General features: G+C 42.9%; 2 protein-coding genes across 5 annotated transcripts in view; one reads left to right on the plus strand and one right to left on the minus strand.

Moving 5' to 3' along the window:
• Nucleotides 1-3,860: 3,860 nt before the first annotated feature.
• On the plus strand, nt 3,861-8,196 carry gldn (gliomedin). Its single transcript, XM_022747252.1, has 10 exons — nt 3,861-4,358; nt 5,283-5,334; nt 5,423-5,440; nt 5,584-5,682; nt 6,226-6,327; nt 6,437-6,553; nt 6,738-6,821; nt 6,919-7,044; nt 7,147-7,297; nt 7,571-8,196. Exons 1-10 carry the CDS (start codon nt 3,861-3,863, stop codon nt 8,034-8,036), a joined length of 1,713 nt encoding a protein of 570 aa, XP_022602973.1. The 3' UTR covers nt 8,037-8,196.
• A 394-nt stretch (nt 8,197-8,590) lies between these two features.
• dmxl2 (Dmx like 2) overlaps nt 8,591-15,710 on the minus strand; it is a 39,115-nt gene continuing 31,995 nt past the window's right edge. For 3 of the 4 annotated variants that reach the window (XM_022747510.1, XM_022747518.1, XM_022747500.1), the window contains exons 44-54: nt 15,483-15,548; nt 14,526-14,612; nt 14,148-14,269; nt 13,879-14,017; nt 12,634-12,694; nt 12,374-12,501; nt 12,189-12,266; nt 11,980-12,071; nt 11,833-11,885; nt 11,510-11,727; nt 8,591-10,522 (exon numbers count right to left, since the gene is read on the minus strand). In XM_022747510.1, coding sequence (XP_022603231.1) covers nt 10,313-10,522; nt 11,510-11,727; nt 11,833-11,885; nt 11,980-12,071; nt 12,189-12,266; nt 12,374-12,501; nt 12,634-12,694; nt 13,879-14,017; nt 14,148-14,269; nt 14,526-14,612; nt 15,483-15,548 — 1,254 coding nt within the window. In that variant the 3' untranslated portion in view covers nt 8,591-10,312. The remainder of the gene's footprint in view (nt 10,523-11,509; nt 11,728-11,832; nt 11,886-11,979; nt 12,072-12,188; nt 12,267-12,373; nt 12,502-12,633; nt 12,695-13,878; nt 14,018-14,147; nt 14,270-14,525; nt 14,613-15,482; nt 15,549-15,710) is intronic. The other variant, XM_022747526.1, reaches the window with a different exon arrangement.

The raw sequence follows: 15,710 nt of genomic DNA on the forward strand, positions 1-15,710 counted from the left end.
GGGCATAGCATGCTGCAAGAGCGCGTAGGAAACAGCTAAATGAATCAGCACGTCCCGTGTCACCAGAGAGGCCAATTAACTGACTTACTGTAACACACAGTTTTGTTTTTGTTTTTTTCTGAGTAATTACTTGGGTAACTCACAGAAAATGGCCCAGCCACACCTACACTCAGTCAACAGAGGCCGTAATAAGTACTGCTCACTGTGAATGCCTGGAGTGGATTTTTTTTTTTTTTCTGCTGAACTGTCATTGTTCTGGTGAAATGTCACTTTACTGGCCCAATCAAAGCAATGGAAATGGGTCATTTGTTGTAGTTGGTGGAGGGAAGCTGTGTAGATGTGACGAGGGCCAGCACCCAGGGGAGAAATGGAAGGAGTTGGGAGATGGGGATGAGAGCTAGGGCTTAAATAGGCATGATGTTAATGCATTTTGATGTAATGTATTTTTTTTAATTCAAGATTGGTTTTGTTGTAATAATGATAATAATAATAATGATGATGACGTGTATGTATATGTCTGGAATCCTGCTTTCATGGGTACATCATACATATGTGCATGTTTGTGTGTGACTGTGTGTGTGTGTGTGTGTGTGTGTGTGTTGTGATGTCAGTCTGCCCACGGCTGTGCAGTGAATGGGCTGTGCTGAATATAAATCAGGTGACTGAACAGGCGGGGTTTCTTCCCAGACAAGCTCAGAAGATTGTGTAATGCCCACTCCTACATTACTGGTTAGCATGTACACACACACACATAAATACACACACACAACCCCTTCTTCCTTGGTGAACAACACAACCAGCACTGTATTTACCAGTCTGCCTTCCGATAGACGACCTAGGTGGAGCACAGACGCTGAAGCTGACTGGACTTTCAAATAACCTGGACAGGACGTTGAATTTCAGAAGAGGACTTTCCTTCCTGTTGGATTCGTTTGCTTTAGTTGGTTTGACTTGAGTTTTGGTGGCAGCATCTTGGATTACAGGGTGATAAAACGTGGGCTGTCTCTGTCCCGTTTGACTTTTATCCTTTATATTGACTGCTGTGCTGGAACTGTATTCCCCTGTGAATGCTGAGGTTGGTGGGTGACCTCAGAAAAGAGGAGGTGAGGTGGTAACCATGTGGTCCCGACACCGCCAGCATGACTCTCTCAGCGGATGGTGCTGTACGGGACGTGTGTTGTGGCGTTGATGAACTCTGTGGGCCTTCTGGTGCTCTGGTGCCAGCAGAATCAGCAACATGCCAGGCTGGAGCAGACAGGGTGAGCTGACAGAGGTGGAGCAAAGCTCGGTGATGGTTAGTTCCTCCAGGACGGTGCCCGGAGAGCGGCGGGTATTCGAGCAAACGTTGGGGAACAGCAGCCGCAATACCAGTACCAATACCAGTACTTCCCAGGAACAAGAGGAGTGAAAAAAGTTTGGAGCAGGAGCTTCACCACGAGCCTCACAGGAAGACGGACAGGAGCTCTATCAGCAAGAGGTCAGCCAGGAGGTGGGAGAGGACACAGAGAAGAAGATGAAGCATGAGCTGAAGCACAAGCACCGACACAGCCATAGTTACCACAGGCGCATGTGCAGATGACATGATGACGATGATGACTTACTCCATGGTCCGGTGAGATGAGATACCTGCTGGTAGATGATTAATGAGGGAGGAGCAGGCGCCTAAGATTACAAAATTGCCTCACAGGCTGAATGTAGTTATAGTTTTTCTTGTAATTGTGGCATTGTACATGTGATAGATCCTAAGTGGTTATCAAGACAAGCTGGATCCGCAATGCCTGTGACCATACTAGTGCGGGGCCTTGATGGCAGTCCAGCAAATTTGTTTTGGTCAGGGCTGTAATGCTTCACTATCAGCACAAGACAAACGAAGATAATAAAGACATCAAGGCAGCACATAATCTCAAGGCCCTGTGTTGTAGAGGGGCCCAAGTTAAAAATCTAGTTTTAGGGCCTTTTTATCTCAGTCTTACTGGGAGCAAATAAAGTGTTTCTTATTCAATATTATGACAACTAATTAATATACAAACTATTACACAACACAATGCACAGAGAGTAGGTTGCAGTAAATTCATATTGCAGTATTATAAACTGTAACACATTTACTCCTGTAGTGTATTTTTATTTTGTTGTTCTTATTTTAACTCCACTGGAATTTCAGAGAAAAATATATTTTGACTTCACATTTATTTGACGGGCTATAGTTACCAGTTACTTTGCAGATCAAATTTCTACAAATGAAACATGCTCTGTTTATGAAACTGTCTACAAACATTTTCAAATTCCTACAAGAATAATATAAATATGTTTCACATGATTTGAGCATCAGTGTAATAATGATATACTTCTATACTCTACATATCAAGACATCTTCCTCCTTGAGCTATCTGCTGCATGAATACTTTTACTTTAATTGCATTTCCTATATTAGTGCATTATTACTTTTAGGACTGAATACTTCTTTCACCACATTTTGGCCACAGGGCCCACAGTTGGTTATTCAAACTGAGCTGGTAAAATTTGGTGCATCACAGGTGTTTTTAATTATATGTATTGGATAAATTTTTTCTCGCCGGTCGGTCCTCTATAGAATTCGCTTCAATTCTGATATATGGCGAACGGGACGACGATGCGGAGCGGCTCGTAGGATAATTGCAACAGACCGAGGGAGTCTGCATAGGCCTGGTATGTTACTGAAATACTTAAACTGGTCTAACATGTTCAAAATATCACTTTTATTGGCACAGCATTGCTGCAAGAGCGCGTAGGACAGCTAAATGAATCCAGCACTGCTCCGTGTCACCAGAGAGGCCAATTAACTGACTTACTGTAACACACAGTTTTGTTTTGTTTTTTTATCTGAGTAATTACTTGGGTAACTCACAGAAAATGGCCCAGCCACACCTACACTTCAGTCAACAGAGGCCGTAATAAGTACTGCTCACTGTGAATGCCTGGAGTGGATTTTTTTTTTTTTCTGCTGAACTGTCATTGTTCTGGTGAAATGTCACTTTACTGGCCCAAATCAAAGCAATGGAAATGGGTCATTGTTGTAGTTGGTGGAGGGAAGCTGTGTAGATGTGACGAGGGCCAGCACCCAGGGGAGAAATGGAAGGAGTTGGGAGATGGGGATGAGAGCTAGGGCATTAATAGGCATGATGTTAATGCATTTTGATGTAATGTATTTTCTTTTTAATTCAAGATTGGTTTTGTTGTAATAATGATAATAATAATAATGATGATGACGTGTATGTATATGTCTGGAATCCTGCTTTCATGGGTACATCATACATATGTGCATGTTTGTGTGTGACTGTGTGTGTGTGTGTGTGTGTGTGTTGTGATGTCAGTCTGCCCACGGCTGTGCAGTAGAATGGGCTGTGCTGAATATAAATCAGGTGACTGAACAGGCGGGGGTTTCTTCCCAGACAAGCTCAGAAGATTGTGTAATGCCCACTCCTACATTACTGGTTAGCATGTACACACACACACATACATACACACACACAACCCCTTCTCCACTTGGTGAACAACACAACCAGCACTGTATTTACCAGTCTGCCTTCCGATAGACGACCTAGGTGGAGCACAGACGCTGAAGCTGACTGGACTTTCAAATAACCTGGACAGGACGTTGAATTTCAGAAGAGGACTTCCTTCCTGTTGGATTCGTTTGGCTTTAGTTGGTTTGACTTGAGTTTTGGTGGCAGCATCTTGGATTACAGGGTGATAAAACGTGGGCTGTCTCTGTCCCGTTTGACTTTTATCCTTTATATTGACTGCTGTGCTGGAACTGTATTCCCCTGTGAATGCTGAGGTTGGTGGGTGACCCTCAGAAAAGAGGAGGTGAGGTGGTAACCATGTGGATCCCGACACCCAGCATGACTCTCCCTCAGCGGATGGTGCTGTACGGGACGTGTGTTGTGGCGTTGATGAACTCTGTGGGCCTTCTGGTGCTCTTGGTCCAGCAGAATCAGCAACATGCCAGGCTGGAGCAGACAGAGGTGAGGCTGACAGATGTGGAGCAAAGCTCGGTGGTGGAGTTCCTCCAGGAGGTGCCCGGGAGAGCGGCGGGTATTCGAGCAAACGTTGGGGAACAGCAGCCGCAATACCAGTACCAATACCAGTACTCCAGGAACAAGAGGAGTGAAAAAAAGTTGGAGCAGGAGCTTCACCACGAGCCTCACCAGGAAGACGGACAGGAGCTCTATCAGCAAGAGGTCAGCCAGGAGGTGGGAGAGGACACAGAGAAGAAGATGAAGCATGAGCTGAAGCACAAGCACCGACACAGCCATAGTTACCACAAGGCGCATGTGCAGGATGACATGATGACGATGATGACTTACTCCATGGTCCCGGTGAGATGAGATACCTGCTGGTAGATGATGTAAATGAGGGAGAGCAGGCGCCTAGATTTACAAATGCCTCACATAGTGTATAGTTTCTTGTATTGTTTGACTGTCATTGATGACTAATGCTGGATCACCAAGTGGTTCAAATGGACAATTGCACCTGTGACCATCGGGGCGCCTGATGGCACGTCCAGCAAATTTGTTTTGGTCAGGCTGTAATGCTTCACTATCAGCACAAGACAAACTGAAATAATAAAGACATCAAGGCAGCACATAATCTCAAGGCCCTGTGTTGTAGAGGGGCCCAAGTTAAAATCTAGTTTTAGGGCCTTTATTATCTCAGTCGTTACTGGGAGCAAATAAATGTTTTCTTATTCAAATTATGACAACTAATTAATTACAAACTATTACACACACAATGCACAGAGAGTTGGTGAAATTCAGTATTGGAAAGTAACACATTTACTCCTGTAGTGTATTTTATTTTGTTGTTCTTATTTTAACTCCACTGAATTTCAGAGAAAAATATATTTTTGACTTCACATTTATTTGACGGCTATAGTTACCAGTTACTTTGCAGATCAAATTTCTACAAATGAAACATGCTCTGTTTATGAAACTTGTCTAACAACATTTTCAAATTCCTACAATAATAAAATGTTTCTCACATGTTTAGCATCAGTGATAATAATGATAATAATACTTCTATACTCTACATATCAAAACATCTTCCTTGAGCATTCTGCTGCATGAATACTTTTACTTTTAATTGCATTTCTATATTAGTGCATTATTACTTTTAGGATCTGAATACTTCTTTCACCACATTTTGGCCACAGGGCCCCACAGTTGGTTATTCAAACTGAGCTGGTAAAATTTGGTGCATCACAGTGTTTTAATTATATTTTGATATTTTCTCGTCGTCCTCAGATCAAATTGTTGATCGACATTTGCAACAGCACCAAGGGAGTCTGCATAGCCGGTATGTTCACTGAAATACTTTAAACTGGCTAATCATGTCCAAAATATCACTTTTTATTCTGTTAACGTCCTTAAACCTTGTGTTGCAGGACCCCCGGGACCGCCTGGTAAGTGAACCTTTAATACTGGATCCAAATGTAAAATCCAGCCATACTCTACTGTATGCCTCCTTTGTGGTTTAGTGACCCATGTCCTTGCTGAATATGTTTCCCATTCAGCTCATGGTGAAGATTTTTTTGTGTTACTGTAGGTTTGCCTGGTGCTGACGGTTTGCCCGGCCACAATGGGACGGATGGCCTCCCAGGAATGAATGGACCACCCGGGGCTGATGGGAAAAGAGGAAAAAAAGGTAAGTAAAAAGTGAGGCTCTATTCACCATCCCATAGTGCCTCAGGCGACGCTGGCCATTTGAATGAGGAACTACTGGTACAATATAACAGTGAAAAGGTTGAGATTGACCTTGGGGTATAAGAAAAAAAACAAAACAAAACACCACAGTCACTTAAAATCACACACACGCACACACACACAAGACCGTCACAAAAACACAAACTCACAACACACCAACACACCCAGTTCCCTGATCTATCCATGAATCATAATGACATCAGATTTTACAGACAGTGCTGTCTACTTTATGAATGACTGCAGTTGCATTTCTCTCTCATCCTCCACTAATATTATTCATCTCTGCGGTTTTGGGCTTCAGCTGAATGAACTGGAAAACTCTCTCCCTGTATTCTCCCACTTCACTTTGTTCTGTCCTCCACAGAGGTTTGGCATATGATTCACCCTCAGCAAGTCAATGGATTCATTCATGGTTTTAACAAGGAAACATGTACTGAGATTAGGAACACAATCTTAGAACTGCTTTGTATAACGTCCCCCACAGGGCCACCAGGTGAAACAGGAGAACCTGGCGAAAAAGGAGAGCAAGGAGAGCCAGGGCCTCCCGGAGAGAAGGGACAACCATCCAATGATGTCATTATTGAGGGCAAGTAGAGTTTTACTCACATGAACCACTTGGATGGGAGGGAATGTAATAAATAAACTTACTTTTTGTATCCAGACAGGTTAGATGTTGTCCCCTCTTCTTTGTACAGGTCATGCTGGTCCTCCAGGACCTCCTGGGCCCATGGGCCCTCCTGGACCTCCAGGGCCTCAAGGGCCTCCCAGAACAAGGCATCACAGAGCCCACCTTCAGGCTGCTCAGACCCTGGGTGAGTAGCTGTTCTGCAGCTAACAGCCTTGGATGAGAAGTTCTTCATATGATCATGAAGCTACAAGATCAAAAAGTGGAAATTTGAAAATTTACATTCATCTAGAAACCAGCTGGTGAGAATGTTTTGTCATGTAAACACTGCGTGAACACTGAATAACGTAAGATGAAATTGTGTCTGACAGGGACGTTACACGCAATTCCAAATGATGAAAATTCATCTCCAAAGGAAGCGGTGAAACTGCATGAGAAGCCCACTAAGAAGAACGGTGTGTTTTCAGAGAAGTGTGTCAACATGTACAGTATGTGCTGTGTGGCAGAGTAGTAGTGATTGACTAAGCTTGTTGTTGTTTTGTTTCTCGTCAGAGTGCCTGATTAAGTCTCTGATCAACCCAAGGAATGTGACGAAGATGGAGAGCACCTTCGGCACGTGGATGAAAGACACCGCTCAGCTGAACGATGAGCGCATATGGGTGGCAGAGCACTTTTCTGGTAGGTTCATTACAGAGGAAGATCAACATGGACACTGACAGAAAAAAATATCAATCTTTGTATTTCAAACCCAGGATGTGTGTTTTTCTCGTTCTTCCCCAGGACGCGTGGTGAAGGAGTATGCAAGCATTGCCTCCTTCGAGAACAACAGCAGTGACGTTGTGGATGTCAGAAAGTTCTATTATGGCTGCGGCCACACTGTTCACAACGGTTCTTTCTATTATCATATGGCTGGTAGTTCCAGCATCGCCAGGTAAGATGAAAGAAAGGGCGTAGGTTTGCATATATATACGGTAGGGACATGTCCCTACCATTATTTTGGGAGGACAGAATTTTCCCTATCAGTATTTGAATAAACTATAATATGACGTTTTTGATGCCTTTTGTTGACTACATTAAAAAGTTAATGTCTTTGTTTTGGAACTACACCCCTGGCTGAAAGACAGTGTGATGCAGAGTTAGATGCTTTGCTATCGTTTCCTTTTGTTCCATTCCCCATGCTTAACATGGTGCCGCTTGTTTACAGATTTGACTTTCACACCAGGAAGCTTCACACCCTGAGTATAGACAACGCCTTGCACCACAGCCTCGCTTATCTGCTCTACAACTCCAAGACTTACTTTAAATTCGCAGCGGATGAGAATGGCTTGTGGCTGATCTTCGCCTCCAGTGTGGACGATAGCATCACGGTGGCCCAGCTGGACCAGAAGACCTTCTCCGTCACGTCCTACATAAACACCACCTACCCACGCACCAAGGCTGGCAACGCCTTCATTGCCTGTGGTGTCCTGTATGTAACTGACACCAAGGACACCAGAGTCACCTTTGCTTTTGACCTGCTTAAAGGGAAGCCGGTCAATGTGACCTTTGACCTGAGGTCTCCAGGTGGCGTGCTGGCAATGCTCTCCTACAGCCCGAAGGACAGACACCTGTATGTGTGGGACCAAAGCTATGTCAGGCTCTACGTGGTCCACTTCATCAATGATGAATGACAAACAGCCTGAGGATGACACACACACCTGCTGACTACAACTACTAATCACTCCATCTTTGAAAACTGGTCATATTTAGGTGTCCAAAAGATACGTACACACCAGTGTCAGCTTTATCCTCCTGTCAGGTGTTGTAGTCAGTTGTGAAAAATTAGATTCACTCAAGGAAATCAATGTTTGGTCAATAATTATTATCATAGTCAAAAAGATATACTGCTGTATTCATATCCTATTGTCAATGTACTATGTAATGTAAGATTTTGGAGTTACTAATGGTGTGAACATTTTTAATCACTTTGTATCAAATAGTTCACATTTTATACAAAGTGAACTTATTACGCCACTCTAGTGTCTGTGTTGTAAGTTGTTACATTATTTTTTGTGTATTTGCATGGTGATTCTTTTATGTATTTTTATACAGATGTACATGTCACCCAGACCCAGATATCTTCTACATATAAACAGCCCACCTGCCTTTGTAGTGAAGCAGCATGGTCCCTGGTCACTTATTCCACTTGACAGAAAATTAAAACAACAGCTTCAACTCACCCTGATGAAATAAAAAGAATTTATTCACTTTACAAAGGTAAAACTCTGACCATGACCTGTTCTCTCACATACCTTCAGGCTCAAGTGCCCCAGTGAGTGTCTACCCATGATATTGGCTTCTTTTGCATTATTACATGCACACACACACAAACACGCACACCAGACACCAGTAGGACCATTGGTAAAACACACAAGATACATACAGTACACATAGTGGGCAGAAAGAGGGAGAGAAACACAAATCTCTTTAATAAATACCATACATACACTTAACAAAAGTTACAACTAATCCAGCTGGTATGATACAAACCAAAAATAAAGAAATGCTTTCATGTTTGTACAAGCTGTTGTGGTATTTCATATATATATTTATATAATTTATATATTAAAACTATTTCAAACGTTTTACTACTAGGCCAAATAAAGCCAGACATTCATTTGTATATAACAGTTTCTTCTTCAATAACCTATTTATTTGAAATAAACTTTTAGTGTCTCCAGAATTTGAGTGCAAATATCTATTCCTTATGGATGAAACAGTAAAAACAACTAGCGAGGTAACACACACTTACGTACAGTAGACTGTGTTGCACATCTCCCAGTCAGATACAGTAAAACCCCTTACATTCCTAAAATAAAAGGCAATAAGTTAAATAGTTTTAAAAAGGAATGGCCAACCAAACAAACACAAACATATAAATAATTTAAATAATAAAATAAAAAAAAAAAAAAAAAAAAAAAAAAAAAAAAACTTATTCAAGAATATCTTGTGCAAAACCAGAAGTGAACCTTTGTGTTTCTGCTCTTGGTGGGTGGGTTTTTAGGTTTGGACCAGACAGATGGAAACATTTAAATCACAGTCACAGGAGTAAAACACATCATCTTCCAAACAGGAATGTTCTAGCAGTGAGTTCGCCACACAAACAGGCATTTGAGGGCATGTGAGCGGGCAGGCGTACAGATGACAGACACAGCAGAGTGGACACGCGCTCCACGACCAACCCAGGCCGGCTTGAGCCCAAACCGGGAGAGGCCAGAGCGAGTGATGGGCAGCCAGTGAAATAGGGGCCGGGTGGGGTAAGGGTGGGGTGTCACTATAGGAGCAATGCACCATTAACTCTTCCATAAGGGCTGAGAAAAGCCGGGCAAAAAGGCAAGGGGGGGGGGGCAAAACCATTGAAACAAAATGCAGATTCCAACAACTCGATTCACACTGGAAACCACTGACTTAATAACAAACCACAGTGCTGGTTACAGTAGATGCTAAGAGATTTCAGCTGTGGGCACAAAATGACGACAGTTACACACTTTTAAAATTTTTGCTTGAGCACTTTTACAGAGCACTATCAATAGACCTGTGATTGCACCGCGTAACGAGAACAGGACATGCATAGCTTCCCTATGGACACACTCTAAGAGTAGAGATTCTTCAATAAATTACAATAAATCTAGCTTTAAAATCAAGTATGATAACTTTTGCTTGTAACTTTGCTTTCAGCCTTTGGGAAAAAAATATTTGCAGCTCCGTTTGTCATTCTGGACATGATTTACATCAACAGTAAACCCATGAACACTGCACACTCTGAAAGATGCCAAAAGCGTGGTGATCTTTTGACTAACTCTTCCCCCATCGATTATACTATTAATGCCTAGTGAGTGTTACATAAGCTTTTTGTGATTTTTCTTTGTCTTTTTCCTCTTTGGACCTGCAGAAGTGGAAGTCGGTGTTACAGGACGTCAACCAAGCTGCTGGGGATATTGTAGCGGTCGGGGAGGACCCTCATCTTCAGAGTGCCGTCTGCTCCACAGGTGAAGATGCGGTTACCGGGCCGTGTCTCCACCTGCATGACGCCAGCGCCGATGTTGCGGAAGATGGACTGCTTGGCATGCTCGTTGCTAAAAGAGTGCATGAGCCCGTGGCCGGCTAACTTCCACACCTGCAGATAGAGGAAGCATGAGAAGGGACAGAACAGATGTTAAGTTTTCTTCCAGCCACTACAACTGTTAAGTGCCAAATTCAATTCGAGCGCTGTGACGCTTTCTCAAAGCGGTGTTATAATTCTTTTTACCACACGTCTGTGTCTGTTCTTTATTAAACAGCATCCAACGGATACCAAAGTCTCACCGTAACCAGCATGGTATGGTGAGCAGAACCAGTTACACTCAAGATGGAATTAAATAAGGTAATTCATCAGGATATCTCTTCATTAGGTGACCCCACTAGATAAAAGGATCAGCTTTGGGAATTAGGTTTATTTGCTTTCCTGCTGACACTCTCATATTTATACACCAAAATATGAAATTGAAGCCAATAGCCAGTTAACTCAACCTAGCACAAAGACTGGAAGCAGAAGGAAACATCTGGCCTGGCTCTATCCAGAGGTAACAACATCTGCTTAGCAGCACCTGTACATCTCACTAATTAACACGTTCTGTGGAAAAACCCAAAAGTAAAAACGTCACGTTGTGGTGTTAAGAATGTTTATGTACCAGACTATGTATTTCTTGGCCAAGAGTGTTGTTGCCACTGTTGGGTTGCTGGGCAACCAGCAGAGTCATTTTCCAAGATAAAATGTCAGACATTTTCTGGTCCCAGCGTCTAATGGGTATTTTTCACAGTCTACTGTCATTTTATCAACCATTCATTTAACTGAGAATATAATTGGCAGACTTTTCAATAATAGAAATGATCATTATTTACAGTCCTAATTAAGTATAACAGATACACTTGCATTCCACCTTGGAAAGTCACGTTTTGCTACTTAAAATATGCCCAACATCTGCTAAAAGCTCTGCATGTCATGGAAACTGATGCTTAAGCCACATAGTGTATAATATGTATAACGTGCATAACAATCAAAGTATGTCTATAACAGCTTATGCGTTTTGGCAGGTCAGTGAGTGAGTGATGGAGCCCGAGTCACCTTCATGTTGCCCTCTGCAGAGCCAGTGACGAAGAAGTCCTCAAAGGCATCCAGTGCGAGGGCCTTGATAGCTGAGTCATGGGCCTGGAAAGTGTGGAGCAGTTGCCTCTGGCGGATGTCAAACACGCACACAAAGCCCTTTCTGCCTCCAGTGATCAGCAGCTGCTGTTTAGGAGCATATTGCAGCACAGTGGCCCCGTTCTCATGGCAGGGGAACGCTGAAGGGGTGGGAGGGAAGAAATGTGAAGTTGGATCACAAAACAACTCCATATACAGGGAAAATCATTAACATTGGCTTGGTTAAAGCATTTGGGATTTCTTACCATGGACCATGGTATTGCTAGGTGAAATCAGAGTATCCCACAGGCAAACATTTCTGTGCAAAAATAAAGATGATAATATTCAATCAATACCAACAGAAAAAGAGTAGTGTTGGTTTAACAGTGGTGTTCCTGAGTGCAGATGCTGACCTGTTATCGTTGGACTGTCCGGCTGTGGCAATGAGGCTGGAGGATGTGATGAAGGCAAAATCACCGCAGGTCTTAGTGTGGCACTGCCAACTCTGTCGGCAGGAACAGAAGAACAAAGAGTGCATATTAGTTTTAATGACTCCTATTGAGTTTTCTATCTTAAAATGTGCATGTGTATGCTGGGGTGGTGATTAAAGAGGTGACCTCACCAGGTAGGGTTTGGGGTTTGAGGATGTCTGGTTGACCTGCCAGAGACTGAGGAAACCCTCTCCATCAGCGACTCCACACTAAAAGAAGAACACGGAGCAATCAGAACAATCACACCGAATAGACAAAACACAGGCATTGCTGAATGTGTGTGTGTGTGTGTGTGTGTGTGTGTGTGTGTGTGTACCTTATTGCCCTGGGAGTTGAAATAGAGCCGGGTGACTCTAGCGTTGCCTGCTTGTCTGAAGCAAATAAGTTGCTGAGGTCTGTTCCATTCAAACATTCTCACACTACCGTCCTGAGCCCCCGTCATGTCTAACACACAGATTCACACACACACAAAGGTGGGATGACAGTAAGTAGAAGTAAATAAAGAAATATAAGACAAAAACTCAGCTGTGTACCGCTGATGACCTGATATGCACAGGCTTTAATGTAGGCACTTACAATACTGATATATGGGGTGGGATGTCATTCTCTTCACATTATTTAGATTCCTCTTCATGATCTGAAAAACACAGATAAAAACAATTACATAAAAACAGAATTTATAAAGTATGACTTCACCTGACTGTGACTGCTGTCGCTGGGTTTTCACTTTAACATAATTTCTGTGTTTACGCTTCAGTCAACACTTCATACGTTTTTTGTCTTCAGGAAATGTAACCTTTTTCAGTTTATCAATATTTCCCTAACCCTCATATTTTTGGTCCCAGTCCTATTTGTAAACATTTTTCTTGTTATCACACTTCATTCACTGGGAGTGGAAGCTGAAGGATGTTTTAGTGTGTTGGTTCTTTACAGCAGGATGATACAGCGCTCTAGACTCAAAGACCAGTCTTAAATAAATCGCAGATAAAAGTCATAGTCAGGCAGTGTTATACTGCTCAGCAACGGTTTCACAAAGCTTCCTGCTTCAATTCAGAACTTGTTGACACGAGGCACAACGCATACTCGGAGGTGAAGTTCACCCTTCCTCTTGGGTGGACTCTGCACATCAGGAAGATGGTCATCCAATGACTATCAATCCAGGCATTAAATGCTGGGATCTTATGTAACCAGACTCCCACTGCACACTTAGGAAACCCCCCCTTCCATAACTCACTGAACCTGTATGCCTGTCCTGTCTTGCGAAGTGTATCCCAGCCAACATTTATCAACACGGCTGGGACATGGAGAACCCTGGCTGCGTGTTAAGTGTGACGCAAAACTGTACCTTGGGTAGCCGGCTGTGAGAGCTGCTGCTATCTGTGTTTATATGCATCCATCTCTGCCATGGAAACACACCACCTCTCTGTATCAGCCTGCATAGACTCAGCAGGCCAGCTGTTTAGTCGTCACAGCTCAGTTTGATTTTAACAACAATAACAATTAAAAATACAGACACACTTCTTCCAAAAATGTGCAGGGGACACAGACCACAGAGTGAAATCCAAGTGGTCTAGTGCCTTTCTAAATCTGAAACATATGCTTTTTTCAAGTTTACATTTAGAACTATTGGATGTCATTAAATTTAACTGATGCATCTATTGTGGACCGCAGATTGTCAGGAAATGAAAAGACTGCAGTCATACCACAGGTCCTAGGCTGCATACAGGCCCCAAAACAGAGCTTAGTTTCCCCCTGGTGGCAATTAGTAACAACTGCATATCCGTTACTGTATATCTATGTTTGTAGTGAATAAGGTCGTACCACACTGGCTCCCATGCTGGTCTGCCCGCTGCCGAGCCACGGCATGGATGCAGAGACCGGCATCTGTGGTGGTGCAAAAGGGACAGAGCTAGCCTGGGCAATGTTGGTGTGAGAGGAGCGATGGTCTATGTCGTCAGAGCTGTAAAAGAAAACATAAAGAAAGGTGGGATTTTAGAGATGTTAAGACTAAGACAGTGTGCAGTTTGGCTCCCATGCTGGTCAAACTGCAACTTTGTTTCTTTTCATCTGCGAACTGCCCTGAATCTGACCTGCGTGACTCTTTATCAAAGTCCTCCCCTATCCAGGTGTAGGGCTGGACAGCCACTAGAGTAGACACGTCGACCTCCTGGACGTCATGAGTGGAGGCCAACACTATCTCGTTAGAATTAGCCTAGGAAAGGAGGGAACCAGGGAGGAGAGAGACAAGGAGGGAGGAAAAGGCATGATTAAAGGTGGACTTTGCAACATTTTCATTTGTATATTCAGAATAAGGTACTTGGAAAAGATGCTGACTTCATGGTGTTGTATTTACCCTTTATTTAGTACCAAATTACACAGTTATTTCCAGGAAATAAATATTATGGGCGTGTAAAATAAAGAGTCTCCCGATATTTTTTTAATCATACACACTCACACATAAAACTTACCTTATTGATGGCAAACGCCATGATTATATCAGACTCCTTGTGGATGATTTTAGCCTTGCCTCCTGGGTATCCCAGATCTGCCTCCACCTGGAAAAGCAAAGCAAACCGATACATCAAGGTTCACGACACACTAAAGCTACAGTGCTCTTTTCTGCTTTGAAAAATTAATGCTCAGAAGCCTGTTCTTCACAAATACTGTTTATACATAATAAATACTGTTAGGTTAATTTCCATCTATAAGGATTAGGACAGAAAACTATATACCTCCAAAACACTTGCTTTGGGCTCTATAAAAAAATTCCCATTTCCCATGAAAGTAGCATAAAGTAGAGCCACATTCACAAGGAAACATGTAGAGGTATACAATTAAATATTGACAATTTTGCCTGTTGATTTGGGTTCCCCCATTGACGACACCCTACATGATTAGCAAGCCTCACACAGCCCTGACAGTGAGCATGCAAGTTAGTAGATCAATTGTAGGTGCCAACTCTCTTAAAAGGTCTTTTTTTTCTTAGCTTTTTTTTTTTTTTTTTTGCTTTTGGTCCAGCAGAATCAGTCCAGCTAGAGGGGAGAAAGGAGTGAGAAACACAGGGAGACGTGTTATTGGTAGGGATCGGATGTGAGGTTATGTGAGTGGATGCCATAGGTGTCCCAGGGAGAGGGAAAGATCAGACGTTAGATCTAAGCGTAAGAGCCTTGAGTAGATTTTATGCCAGAAAAATTGCCAGAGCAGTCACTTTCAGTCCAAGCTGGAGAGGAGACATCACAGATTCACCCAGTTTGGTGCTGCCTCTTAACCATAACCTGCAAACCCGAGCCCTGTGCAGCTGGTGCAGTAATTATTCCAAAGTTTAATGCACTTGCTCCTTCAAGCTTGGCTTTGCAGTGACTCTTCCAGACAGACAGACGGACAGACAGAGCCAGGGCCTGGACTGGTACAGTAAATGATACTACCTTATAGGGACTGCTAGCTCCTGCTATGCAGTTTTGGCTTATACGGTCCATATGGTTCTCTACAGACTACACAACACACACAGAGGCAATATAGACACAGAACACGCCAACACAGCACGACACAAGACACATGCACAAACACAGAAAAATAAAACATGGAATGAAAATAAAATAAAAAAGGCTGAATCGGTGATAAAATGTAAATAACTCTAAACTCAATCCATCTCA

This window comes from Seriola dumerili, unplaced genomic scaffold (assembly GCF_002260705.1).
Source record: "Seriola dumerili isolate Sdu_G_001 unplaced genomic scaffold, Sdu_1.0 BDQW01000011.1, whole genome shotgun sequence".
Taxonomy (NCBI): domain Eukaryota; kingdom Metazoa; phylum Chordata; class Actinopteri; order Carangiformes; family Carangidae; genus Seriola; species Seriola dumerili.